Genomic DNA, 13,451 nt, shown 5'->3' on the forward strand with positions numbered 1-13,451 from the left:
CCGTGCGCCCACACCAAGGGTAACCTGGCTGCAGCGCCGGGAACACAGCCGCTGCTGTGGTTTTTATTATTGACCAGGTTACTGATGAAATTAGCAATTAAATCTCATTATAATAAACAATGAGGAACTCGTTTATGCAAAAATGTCAGCAGCCAGTGTAGCTCCGGGCTGACATGTGGTCCAGGAGAGGTAAGTTCTCCCTCTTGGACACCAACCGCTCGGGAGAACCAGACGCGGTTGAACCTGAACGGTTTCACTTTTTCTCTGTCATGTTGGGATGGGAGAGAATTGGAATGGCCAGCTGGGGGAACTGAGGCACATGCTGTGTTTCCATACGTATGTGCACCCCAGTTTTTACATTATCTGGAGCCACCAGGATGCTCCTGGAAGCACAGGGCAGGGTACAGATTCGTAAATTCATTCTTTTTTCTTTTTTTACTTTATTGTTTTATTTTATTTTTTTGGCCACACCATGTGGCTTGAGGGATCTTAGTTCCCCGACCAGGGATCGAACGCGGGCCCCTGGAAGTGGAAGTGCGGAGTCCTAACCACTGGACTGCCAGGGAAGTCCCTGTAAATTCACTCTTGCTGTCGGGGTGGTGGCCTGGGGTTGGGGGGCATATGTGAATGGAAGCTCTTAGGCCCCCTCTCGTGGAGAATCCACTTTAAAATTGAGCTCAGACCGTGATCCCCAAGTCACAGAAGGCAATTCTGTCCGAGCCAGTAAGTGTTAGCTGAATGATCCAGGACTCCGATTACCTCTGGGGTGGGGGGCACTCTCTCCCAGAGACCCTGAAGGCCTGTTTGTAAAACACCAATGCGCCAGAGAAACTCTTTGGTGACTCAAAACTTTGCCCTTGGTTAGTTGGACCCTGTGGTCTTGAGACCCAACGTCCTTCTAGACAAAGATATAACAGTCCCTCCTGTCTCCTTCCCTGTGCTCCTAGCATATCGGGGCAGCCCAGTGTGCAGGCGGGTAGGAGTCGGGATCAGCAAGGAACAATGGGAAAGGACCTGAGGTGCTGGTCTTAGGACTTGGATTTTCAGCCTGTAGGCACTAGGGAGCCATAGATGGTTGTGGAGCAAGGTCCTAGAAAGATCACTGCCAGTGGCCAGTCATGGAAGGGCAGATGGAGGGTGGATGTGGGATCACAGGGGTGGTTGTGAAGGGGGGCTGTGGCTGCACGTGGAAGGGAGGAGGTGGTTATGGGAGAATCAGCAAGGTCAGGATGAGGCCACCGATTAGATTCAAGATGTGCCAGGGAGAGAGCCAGCTAACTGGGTCATTCATTCATTCATCAGTCCGTTACTGAGCACCTGGTGTCTGCCCAAGATGGGCGGGAGGTGAGGGGGGCAACAGGCACATGGCAGGTGTGAGTAATCCGGGACAAGAGAGCAGCATTGGGGAATTCCCTGGTTGTCCAGTGGTTAGGACTGGGCCCTCCTCTCTTTCACCTCCAGGGCCCATGTTCATCCCTGGTCGGGGAACTGAGATCCCTCAAGCCGAGTGGGGCGGCCAAAAAAAAAAAAAAAAAGAGAGAGAAAGAGCAAAGTTAGAAGGCAGAGCAACAGGGACGGTGTCTGCTCGATGACCTGTTTGTTAAGGTGGCTCTGTAGCCATTTAGCTCTCAGGGGGAGAAGCGCTTCTGGCAAAAGAAACAGCCAGGGTGAAGGCCCTGTGGCCTCAGGAGAGGGTTGGCAAGTGAGGGGGGGCAGCCAGGAGGCCGGGTTGCTGGGACAGGGCTGGGCGGACGGAGAGGAGGAGAGAAGGTCAGATGGCCCAGGGCCTGGGGGGCACTGGAGGGTGGGACCTCGAGGGGGTCTCGGGGGGTTAGAGTGCTCTGACCCACGCGTCTATGGCACAGGGCTGATTCTTTTCACCCCATTTTGCAGATGGGGAAACTGAGGCACGGGGCACAAGGTAGATAGCCCAAGACCACACAGCTACAAGGACACAGACCCAGGCAGGCAGACCCCCAAGCCGGGACTCCTGAGGCAGCGAAGTGAAATGTTTTGTTCGTAAAAGGGGCACAGGTTTCTAGAACATTCAGGGCCACACCCGAGAGTGATCCTATCAGCGGAGTCCTCACGCCTCTGAATTCCAACTCACCTCTCAGCCAAAAGGGGTGGAAATCCACCACCAGAGTGCGCAGGACCCCCGTACTCCTGAGCCCAAGCACGGTGTGGGCCTTTCGAGGTGACCTTGTCCCCAAGAACGCAAGTCCTGACCCCATCCTTGGGGGACGCAGGAGGCTGGCGCTGGTAACAGTCACCACCTCCCTTCCCGGTGACCCGTGATGGAGTAGCTCTGGTCCCCCCTTGTCTCCACAACAGGTCTACGAAATCCTGAAGAGAACAACGTGTACCAAAGCCAAGTACAGCATGGGTAAGGGCGTGCTTGGGGCTCGAGCTCAGCACTCATCTCGCTGTGTAATCTTGCCTCCCCATCTTCTCCGTGGGAGGCGGGTGGCCGGGCTGGGGTTTTTTAGAGGGTTTTGATTTAAGCCTGGTGTAACAGTCTCAGGCAGGAGGGCCGTTCCGGGACCGAGGGGCGGTTTTACAGCCCTTTTAAGCACCAAAGGATCCTCCTCTCTGGCTTGAGGCATCTGTGGTGGCCTGTGGAGCCTCTCAGTGCAGAGGCGGTAAATCCTGGCTGCTGGAAACTGGAGGGTGACCAAGGGGTCCTGAGCCTCTCTTGACCTTTACAGTCCAGGGGGAGGTAGTTAGGGTTCCAGCCGGGGCAGCAGTCTGATGCAGCAGCCAGACACGCACACAGTCCAGAAGGTGCCCCACCCGGGCCGTGGCCTTGCCGGAAGGGGTGCCCCTCGACGTGTGCCCTTAGGCGGAACCTGCCGCAAAACCGTCCCCGCTGGGCTCCTCGGGTACCGGTTTACAGAACACCTCAACCACAGGTGCAAAACCTTCTCGATTAAAGCGTGCAGAGGGAACCACCCCCACCCCCCGCCATGCAGGTCCCTTGCCCACCGCCGCAGGCTGAGTTTGCTAAAGCAAAACGTTTCAGGGCAAAGTGATGCCTTTCCCCAGTCTTTCCCCCCTTCCTGTTGAGCTGCTTTGTGCCCCGCTGAGAGCGGAGCTCACAGCACAATCCTTCATGCTCTGGAAGCATCTGAAGCTCTGAGCCTGTGGTTCGAGGGCGCAGGGCAGGGCTGGTAAGAGCCTCTGTATCGGGAGAGATGCCCTGCCTGTTGGCTTCCTGCGAGGGAAGGAAGGCAAGATCAGGAGAGGACTCAGGTGCTCGCAGCCGAAGTCTGGGGCGGGCCCAGGATGTGGGGGGGAGGACAACACCTCCAGGGTCAGACAGACTGCCCAGGGTGGGCCAGTGGTCAGGCACGGGCCCGCCCTCTGGGCCTGAACTCTCTAAGCCCGTGTGCTAAGTCATGGCGGGGGACGGACACTCAGGAGTCGAGAGGAGGCCAGGAAAACCGTCCCTGAGGGAGCAACATGGCCCCGGCCACCAGAGGTGGGGAGAAGCGTGGGTCTAGTCCCAGCGACGCATCTCAGAACTCAAGTCTCCCTTTAGCGTCCCTGTAGGGGCCCTTCTGGTGGAGACTCGTGTGGTTGCTGTGAAGGTTTGCAGAGAGTCCAGGGTCTGGCACTTCTCAGCTAGAGCTGATCCCCACCCCGGGCCATGCTGTGTGTTCTGGCCAGTTCCCTGGCAGCACTGGTTCCCAGTGCCGGTGACGAAGCAGAGAGATGGAGGGGCCTTCTCTGCACCCCATTTCACACTGGCCTTGTCTGAGAGCCCTCCTGACCTCCAGATTCATTGATGGGTTCGGTCACCCACCAGCCTCTGTGCCAGGAAGGTCCCTACCCTCAGGGAGTTTCCATTCTGGGGGACGAAAACAGAGGCGAGATGACCAGGTAAACCAGAACATAATCTTGCAGGTTGAGGGGGATGTAGTGATGGGGGATGTAGAACCAGTGATCAGAGGTCTTTCTGATGGGGGATGTAGAACCAGTGATCAGAGGTCTTTCTGATGGGGGATGTAGAACCAGTGATGGGGGATGTAGAACCGGTGATCAGAGGTCTTTCTGATGAGGTGACATTGGAGGGGTGAAGCTTCCGGATAGAGGGAGCCCCTGTGGCAGCATGGTGTTGAGAGCATTCTCGGGACGGTGAGAAGCCAGTGAACCTGAATCCGGCCCCTTGTTCATTTTTTACTGCAGCTGAACTTTCCATTCATGGGGCTTTGGCCACGTGCTCCCACCTGGCTCCGGTTTGGATTTCTAAGTGTCCCTAGGTGCCCTGACCATTCCAGATCACTAGCTGAGGAGATGGTCTATTTTTAAGTGGATTTCAGGGAGTGCCTTTCCCACCAGTGTCACAGCAGAGTAGTCAAGAGTGGGCCGGCCAGGCCAATGAAAAATCTGACCCCTTTCCCACCTAGAAAGCCTCTTCATCCAAGCAGAGGGTTCTGTGACCAGCAAAGGGCTTCGTGGAAACTCCTGGGCAGTACTGGCCCCCAAGGATGTGTGCAAAGCAAGATCAGATCTCTGGGAAGCCCCAGACCCATGCGTGGCCGGGCTCTGCCTTACCCCCTCACGACGCTGTCTTCTGGGGCTGGGTGCCCAAGCCCACACCTCTGGATTCTAGGAGGTGCAGGTGTGGTTATTTTTATCCTGCTCCCAGCGCGGGGCTTCAGGCAGCAAACAAGGGGCCCAGCCATCGTTCCCCTGCCCCCAGGAGTGCTAGACTGTGAGCGTGAGTGTTTTGCCCCCCAAATGCAGCTTTGACCCTTTCGGGCCCTTTTGCATGTAACTAATAGCCGGATGTGTAAACAGGGCAAGGAGAGGGAAGAAAGAAGGACTCTGCCCTTTTAAGTAAAAGGCGAAAATGTGGTAAATACGGTAAGTGCTCTGCCCCTGCGTGGGGCACGCAGGCCTCCTCTTTGGCTTTTCCAATCAACCTAAAATCTAATTCCAAATTGTATGTGTGTTTTCTGACACCATCAATTTTTCCATCCATATTTTTCTCATGATTCAGCTTTTCTAACCACTTACAATCCCCCTTCCTCACCTGCAGGTTTGCCCTCCAGCAGGCGGGGGTAGCTGGTGAATCGCAGGTTTGGGGGTACCTCCTTCCTCCCAGATGTAACTTCCTCTTGGGGTTTCCTCTGTGTCTTCCTAATTCTGCCAATAGAGCATGTTTTTATCATCTCCTAGTCGAACCCGGGGAGGAAACCCCAGAAAGGTGGTCGGGCTCTGTGCAACCAGGTGTGGCTCGCTTTGAGAAAATTCTTGGTGATTGAGACAGCCCTGGGACCACTCTGATTGAACACGGAGCCGTTGGAGACGGGCCCGGTCCGTAATCCTCTCTCTGCCTTTGTTTTCAAGGCATCACAAGCCTGCTGGCCAATGGCGTTTACTCGGCAGCCTACCCACTGCACGATGTAAGTAACCTTGACAAACATAGTTCGTCTCTGCGCGTCATTTGATTCTCCAAACCCCAAGGGCTACACCCCCCAGGGAGCTCTCCTTATCCTGTGGTCGGGGCTTCCTGCTTTGGCGCTCCTGTAAATGTCAGCCGCTCACGGCCCTTCCTGGTTCCCCAGGTGGGGACCAGAATTACACACAGAGCCATCTTTTCTTACTGAATCATTCCACCAAGACAGGGGCACTTGTGGCAGAAACTCTGCACGGCCATATCTGAACCTCACAGCCAGCTGGTCCGCAAGAACTTTCCCTGGCTCAGTCTCCCCTACCCCGCCCCGCCCGGGCTCTGGCAGAATGACCAGAGAGCTCTGTTATGTATCTATTTCTGCAGAGCAAGTGGCCAGTTTCCTGAGCCGAATCTCCAAATCCCACTGGTATCCCCCTGACAAATATAGCCTGTGGCCATGGCCGCGTTGTCTTGGCTTGGGATAGAGAGAGAGAAGATTCTCTTCTTATTGTCTCTATGGAAACAAGGACTAGAGTTCAACAGGGCACTGGGGATGGGCCATGGGGCCTGAGCAGTGTGGGAACTCTGGACAGAGGATCTCTGGAACTTTCCAAATGTGTGTTACTGCAAAGGCTAGGAGAGAGAGAGGACAGGCATGGGGGCCCGGGGACCCAGATTCTAGCCCTGGCCACTCACTCCTCTGTGACCTTGAGCAAAGGCAGCCCCTGTCCTCCCTGAGCCCCAGTGCCCCCATCTGCAAGTCAGAAATAATACCTGCCCTGTCCAGTTGCCAGGGCTGCAGAGGGTGTTAGCAGGAATTCAGAAACAGAAGGGCTTTCAGTAAGACATTGGACGAACGGGGGGTGGGGCTGGACAGCAAAGGGCTGTCCACCCAGACTGTTGACTCAGAGGGAAAGATGCTCAGCCGACCTGCCGCTGTCCCCCGTCACTCACTGTGAGGATTTGGGCTCAACTGATCCCGTTTTCCCACCTCTGCGCCTCCGTTCATGCTGTTCCCTCTGCCTGTGGCGCTCTTCCCTCCTCCTCTGCCTGGACAACCCCTCCCCAGGGCAAACAAAACATCCCCATGGAACCTTCCTTTCCCCGCCCCCCCGGCACGGTTGAGTCTTCCTTCCTCTCTGGACCTCCACGCTCCCTGTCCCACAAAGACAACACTGTTTGGCCACCGTTCATTATGCATGCATCTCATGAAAGCCTCTGCACCTAATAGGTGCTCAATAAATGCAGTGTGGGGTTAAGTCGAGTTGTCTTGGTGATTGACCTGTTGCGGGATGAATGTTTCGAGGGAGGACTCAGACCCCGCAGGTCCCCGCTGGCGCTCCTGGCTTCTCCCTAGAGGCGCCTCGCTCATCCATCCCGTCTGTGCCACTCAGGTTTGCTCAGCCCCACTTGGCCTTTGAGCTGTCACTCCTGCCAAGACGTCAGGGACAGAAGCCGAAACGTTTCAGGGCCTCCCTGCCTGTTTGATTCAGCCCTTTAAGTCTTGAAAGGGAAAGGGGAAAGATCAACATTTCTGAGCACCTACTGTGTGCAAAGAACTGTGTCTAGTAGGAGCTTTATCTCATTTAATCTGGTGCAAACACGGAGGCTCAGAGAGCTTTAGTGACTCGCCCAAGTTTACACAGCCCCCGTGGAGGAGCTGGGGCCAGAGGCCAGCCCTGGTTGACAGCAGGCTACTCCACCCCTGGCTGCACCACCACTGCGTCCTCCCCTGGAGGCCGAGGCACCCCTCTTCTCAGGCTTCGCTGCCACATTTGTCTTAGGAATCGATTCTTGCAGCAGTTTAAACCGACGAGTACAAGACTTCCACTGAGCCCCCAGAAAGCATCTCCAAGATCCTCATGTTAGAGACTCCTTGCACACCATCATCTTTGTCCCTTACACAGCAGTAGGGAAGCCCGCCACGTGGGGTCTGTTCCCACTTTACAGATGGGGAAACTGAGGCTGCAGCTGCTCAAGCAACTTGCCCACGGGCACACAGCCAAGGAGTGGAGCCCAGATCCTCTGGCTCTGCTTCCAGGGTTCTTTCCAGCGGGCTGATGGATCTCGGTCATCTCGAGGGAATATGAGATTTTTACATCCATGAATTTTCCGTACAGCTGATGGACACACACCCCGTTAAGTACCAAAGCTGATGTTCAAATATTTGGGGAGATAAATCCTTCTGAAGCTGGCCCTGTGGACCCCATGCCTTAAACAGAGGATGCCGGCTGCTGCTAGGCTGCACCTCGGCCTCTGGCAGGCAGCAGGCCCCTCCCGCGCGTGTACACTTCTCACCATCTGCCTCTCACCCCTGAGCTGTCCTAGGTTACATCTCAGTGCGTGGCCCAGAGCATCCCACCCTCTCCAGGGCCTTGCTTGCTGCGTTCACTCACTCATTCATTCATTCAACAAGAGCATCTGCCAGGCCAGGGGCCGGGGTCATTGCCAACCAGACAGCAGCCTGTTAGGACTGCACATAGAGGAAGAGCCTTCTACTCCATAACTAGCATTCGAATCCGGAGAAGGACTTGGCGTTTCAGCCGCTGCTGGGTGGCTTTTTGGCTTCCTTCCTGGTTGGCATCTGCCCCCTTCAAGGTCACCGGCTAACTGACCTCTACAGAAATGAGGTGCTGCTGGAATCGTGGGGCCGTCTTAGACAAGAGGGAAAACTCTGGGAAGGGGATAGGTTGGGTTGGGTGGGGAGGGCCCCTGAAGACTCGGGGGGGGGGGAATTTGGTTAAACTGCTCCCAGAACATCTTCATTCAAAGACCACAGGCATTGGTTGCCCACCTGGTGGTCAAGTTCTCCCCGCCTGGAGGGGGCTGACGGGGCCGGAAGGGGGGTCACGGAAGGAGGTGGTGAGAGGAGCGGGCACCAGGCAGACCTCCCAGAGCCCTCAGAGCTTTATCTGCCCGGCATTCCTCAGGACCGGCTGGCCAGGCTTCTAGTCATCAGTGTCACCCGTTGGAATACTGGGCTAGCTTTCGACCTTTAGACACTCCTTCTCTTCCATTGGATTTGGAGACCTGGATCCAAGTCCCAGGTCTGACCGGATTTTGCTGTCTCTGCCAGGAAAGTCAGTTTGCTCCTCTGAGCCTCGGTGTTCCCATCTGTAGAATGGGAACATTGGGCTCACCGATCTGTAGGCACTGGGATCATCTAACTCATGGTCCCTTCTGGGACACTTGAGAGGGAAGGGGGCACCACCCTAGTGGGGCCTGGGATGAGACGCCAGGACCCTCCTGGCAGAGTGGGATGCATGTTCACCCTGTTGACAATCCCTCCAGCCCCTGAAGCCCCCTTTCCTCTGTGTCACCAGTTCCAAGGACCTGACCATGTTCCCATCCTGGACGTTGTCTCTGTGTTGAGGGGAAGGCACTTCGGGCTTTCCCGGGACACTTGTTATCCTAGGAGGAGGGGGCCTGGGCGCCCTTCCGCACTGTGTGAAGTTCTGTCCTGGGACTAGCTCACCTGCGTAGTGGGGGCAGCCGGAGTGTATGTCTGGAAAGGTTACAGGACAGTAAGACACCTTTCTCTCTTTACAGGGAGACTATGAAGGGGAGAACGTGGAGTTCAACGACCGGAAGGTAGGTGCTACAGAGCCAGGAGACCACTCCTCGGGGTCTGGGGGTCTGGGGGCCAGCGGGGGACAGGGGCTCGGGGGTCACGGCACTGCAGCCCCACATCTGAGCGAGAAGGTTGGTGAACCCACCTCATTGGACTATTTTCCTCTCTGATTCTCAAAAGCATCCTTGGCAGGTTGTCCGAGCGTGTGAAGGGAAGGGACGTACCCCCGGCCTGCCCTTCCTTCCTGCACTAACCTGCACTTCCTCTGTCCTTCCTTCCTGCACTGACCTGGCCAGCTTCAAACCCGTGTCTCACTGGATCGGTCAGAACCTCCAGGGCTCTTTGCTGACATTTGGCCTAATCCTGCCTGGTTTCCGGGAAAATAAGTTTGGGAGCCACGGGGCCAGCCGCCTGGAGTGCCCCAGCCCCCACCAGCGCACGGGGAACACAATAGATGGTGGTCAAGCTAGTGTTTCGCAAACTTACTTGACCTGGAACCCTTTTTAATGGGAAAGTTATGGAGCTGGTGTCCCATGAGACACATTTTGGGAAATGCCTAGTGATCCTTTATTCTTCAATGGTTCACCCTAATTCCACCCACCCAGGGTCTCAGGAAGCTCTGCTCCTGCACCCACCCCACATCCGCGCCACCACAGCCAGTTCTCCTTCCCTCGCATGCCCACACCCGGATCCCAGCCTCCCTGCCTCCAAATGAGCCCCTCCCAGCTCCCCAACAAGCCCTGCCCTCCCTCACCTCAGGGAGCAGCCCTCCCTGGGCTCTGCGTTCCTTTCAGCCCCCTTTGTCCCATCTCTTGCTCCCCAAGAACGGATCCTTCCAAGGTGCTAGGTGGGGATGTTTCCCTGAGAACCTCACAATGGAGGCCTTGTCCCAAATTGCAAGGCCCAGGAGACTCTGCGTGTGGAATGCTCTCTGTTCCCACCTCCCTCCAGCCCCCCATATGTGTTTTTAAGCTTCCGGTACTTGATCCAACTCGCCTGCCCGCCCGCCCGGGTATCCAGCTGAAGATGCTATCTGATTTAGCACAAAAATTACATATTTGGTTATTTTTAGTGTAACATCTGGCATTCGTCTGAGAGCCCGTGACTTGCAGATCTCCTCCATCCCGTCCACGGGCCTGCCCTGCACCAAACCTGGCCTCAGAGCCCAGCCCCCTTCGTCCCTCTGCAGCCCTCTGCCACTGCCTGATGCCCTTCCTCCACAGAGCCCTCTTCTGGCCATTTAGCCTCCAGGTCCCAGGCCTCTTCCCCATGCTCCAGCCGCACTGCCGCCTTTCTAATCTAAAGACGACTCGGCTGATGGTCACGTCAATGCCAAGACTGTCTCATTCAGTTATTACTCAGGAACTACTTACTGGGCACTATTGTGTGCCGGCCCAAAAGACAGCTCCAGGTTCATCCAGACCCAAAAGCTCTCTGCCTGGAATGCGGCCCACTTTCCACCCCCCTCTCCTCACTTAATGTTATGTCCCAGCAATGAATACAAAGCCTGGTCCATGATCAAGGAGTATTGGATGAGTGGATGGATGGATGGGTGGGTGGATGGGTGGACAGATGGACTGACAGATAGGTGGACGGGTGGATGGATGGATGGATGGTGAGTAGTGGTGGGTGGATGGAAGGAAGGAAAGAAGGAAGGGAGGAAGGGGAAATGCGCCAGATAACGTGTTTGTGCCCTAACTCAGAGAACTCATTCTCCCTTGGTCGCTCCATCTAAAGTGATCTGGTTCTGAGTATTTTGCTTTCACAATGACAAAATCTGTGGCATCCCGTCAGTGGCAGGAGCCCCAAGTGCCCGAGGACAGAAGGGGGGACGTAGCCGAGCCAAGGCCCTGGTCCTGTGCTGAGCTGGCAGAGCAGGGGCACAGTAGGGATATTTCAGCAGAGGCAGGCCTGGGCCAGGGCTGAGCAAGGCCATAACTATTGGCCTGATCTTTGGGCCACAAACACTCGGGGCCTTGGGGCCAAGCGCTCCTTCCTCCAGGATTGGGGGGCGGGAGGGTTACTCCAGGCGTGGATTGAGGTGGCCTCATTCCTGTACTGCACTGAGAGCCACGGGGCCCTGGCCCATCATTCATTCGTTCATTCATTCATTCATTCAACAATTACTTACTGGAAACCTGTTATCTGCCCTGTTTGAGAAGCTGGGGATGACACAGACCAGACAAACCTGGTGCCTCCATCCTAGGGGGAGACAGCAAGGGTTGAGTACACACACAGTAATTAAGGACAGCGTCAGTGCTGTGATGGACCTGCCCAGCCACATGGGCCCAGGTGGGAGGTCAGGGCAGGAGAGATGCCGGTGGAGGGAGCCCGGATCCCTCTGAGGTCCAGGTGCTGGAAGGCTCCAGGGTCACGGTGACCAGAGCCACCGGTGCCCAGCTGACCTGCCCCAGGGGCCCCCGACACCTCCCACCTGCTCACAGACTGAGGGGCCCCCAGAGTTCTGCCAACCATAGCCAGGAAATCTGATGCTTGATTTCCTTACGCTGACAGCTACAGGGTGATTGATGTTCTCTTCTTGGCAGGAAGAAAAGTCCACCGAGGTAAAGTGGTTTATGTAGAAAGCTGGAGTGTGCCCCCATCTGCCACATCTCTCAGGGGACGGTGGCCGGCCTGCTGTGGCCAGTCCCAGTGGGCCCGGGAACAGGGTGACCAGCATGATGAGGGCAAGCCTTCCGGAGGGTCTTTCTGTGCCTCCCCTCCCCCGCGGCAATCTCCACTCCCTCTCTTTCCATCCCAGGGTCTCTCCCCTCATCCCTCCCCACTCCCTCCCTCCCTCTGATGCTGGTCTATGGTGTAAATTTCAGCTGAGGGGAGGAAGCTGCCGGGTTGGTGACAGGTGACAGCTGCTTTGTTTTTCCAGAGGTGCTGTGCAATCTCATCAGAGTTTGCTGGCTCAGACTCCTCCTTTAGGGAGTAAAACTGTAGGCTGTTCCTCCTTTTCTGCGTAATCAGACAGATGACACACAACAAGCGCCCAGCACTTCGCTTCACACAGCATGAGCCCATCTGGGTCCACTCCGTGACCTGGGAGGAAGGACCGACTCCTTCAGTATCAAGGAGGTGATGGAGCTCAGAGGGGAGGGAGTCTGCCCTGGTTGCCCAGCGGGGATCAGAGGGGGAAGGCCTGGCTCAGATCACCCACTCGGGACTCTGCCCAGGACACCCACTCCAGACCCAGCAGAGCCACCGTCCTAGCAGGGCACCACGGCTCCAGTTCCTGGACCCCTTCTCCTCTGAGAAGGGGGGAGGTCCTGGGCATCCCAGTTCCTTACCCAGAAGCTACAGAGGCTCCCGCACCAGCAGCCAGACTTGCCATTAAGTCTTTCAGAACTTGGAATCATGCTGAACACATCCTGCTTGTGCCACTTACAGAGAGACTTAAAATCTAAAGAAAGCTACCCTTAATAAAGATCAGAGCCGGCGAAACCCAGGATTTTGACAGCAAGGTTCGCTCATAATTTATTAAGAATGCATTTAGCTTTTCTATGTTATTTTCCTCCCTGTTTTTTCCTCCCTGCTTATTTTGTCCCTGTGTGCTGACTTTTGATGAAACACAGCACTTGTGTTCTCCTGAGTATTATTTTCAGAACTGCAGAAGGAGAGAGGAAATGGAAAAGTTTGCTAGAAGGTCATTTCTAGGGACCCCTGACTCTCTGGTCTGTGGAAGCTGGCCCCGTCCCCGTGAGCCTCTTACACATTTTTAATTTTCAGAGACTCAATTGAAGGCATCTTTGTGCATAGAAATCCATCCCATCAGCTCTGGATCTTCCAAGTCAGTGGGGGAGAATGTAATATTAGCTCAGGCTTCTGTGACAAAATACCAGACTTAAACAGAAGACATTTATGTCTCACAGTTCTGGAGGCTGGAAGTCCCAGATCAAGGTGCCGGCAGGGTTGGGTTCTGGTGCGGGCTCTCTTCCTGGCTTGCGGACAGCCGTCTTCTCACTGTGTCCTCACACGGCCTTTCCTCCGTGTGTGCACATGAAAAGAGAAAGCTCTGGTGTCTCCTCTTCTTATAAGGACACCAGTCCTGTCAGGTCAAAACCCTGCTCTCATGACCTCGTTTAACCTTAATTACTTCCGGAAAGACGCAGCCTCCAAATACAGTCACGTTGGGGGCTAAGGCTTCAACCTATGAATCTGGGGGGGACACATTCAGTCCACAGTGTAGAGTATTTGGGACGATGATATAAAAGGCTGTGTTCGGGGGCCACAGCAGAATCTGTATATAGGAGACCCCCAAGTTTTTAAGTCTAAATATTAAGAAAAGGAAAAAGGATGCGAGCCAAGCTTCAGTGTACAGGAGAGACCTGGGGCCCATGGTGAGTTCTCACGGGCGTGCCCACGCCTGCTTCCTGCCAGCAGAGATGGGCAGCCGAGGCCCTGGGTTCCCAGCTGGGGCCCAGCTCCCCTCCAGCCAGCAGTGTCACCGTAGGCTTTGAGTTAAGGTTGGTA

The 13,451-nt window shown here is 55.6% G+C and overlaps 1 protein-coding gene across 11 annotated transcripts in view; it reads left to right on the forward strand.

Moving 5' to 3' along the window:
• Nucleotides 1-13,451, forward strand: part of ANO1 (anoctamin 1) — a 90,528-nt gene that overhangs the window by 26,868 nt on the left and 50,209 nt on the right. For 7 of the 11 annotated variants that reach the window (XM_082477633.1, XM_082477636.1, XM_082477643.1 and 4 more), the window contains 4 exons: nucleotides 2,335-2,386; nucleotides 4,804-4,869; nucleotides 5,356-5,411; nucleotides 8,951-8,992. In XM_082477633.1, coding sequence (XP_082333759.1) covers nucleotides 2,335-2,386; nucleotides 4,804-4,869; nucleotides 5,356-5,411; nucleotides 8,951-8,992 — 216 coding nt within the window. The remainder of the gene's footprint in view (nucleotides 1-2,334; nucleotides 2,387-4,803; nucleotides 4,870-5,355; nucleotides 5,412-8,950; nucleotides 8,993-13,451) is intronic. The other 4 variants (XM_082477637.1, XM_082477639.1, XM_082477641.1 and 1 more) reach the window with 1 other exon arrangement.

Source organism: Balaenoptera physalus, assembly GCF_965194825.1.
Source record: "Balaenoptera physalus genome assembly, chromosome: 10".
Taxonomy (NCBI): Eukaryota; Metazoa; Chordata; class Mammalia; order Artiodactyla; family Balaenopteridae; genus Balaenoptera; species Balaenoptera physalus.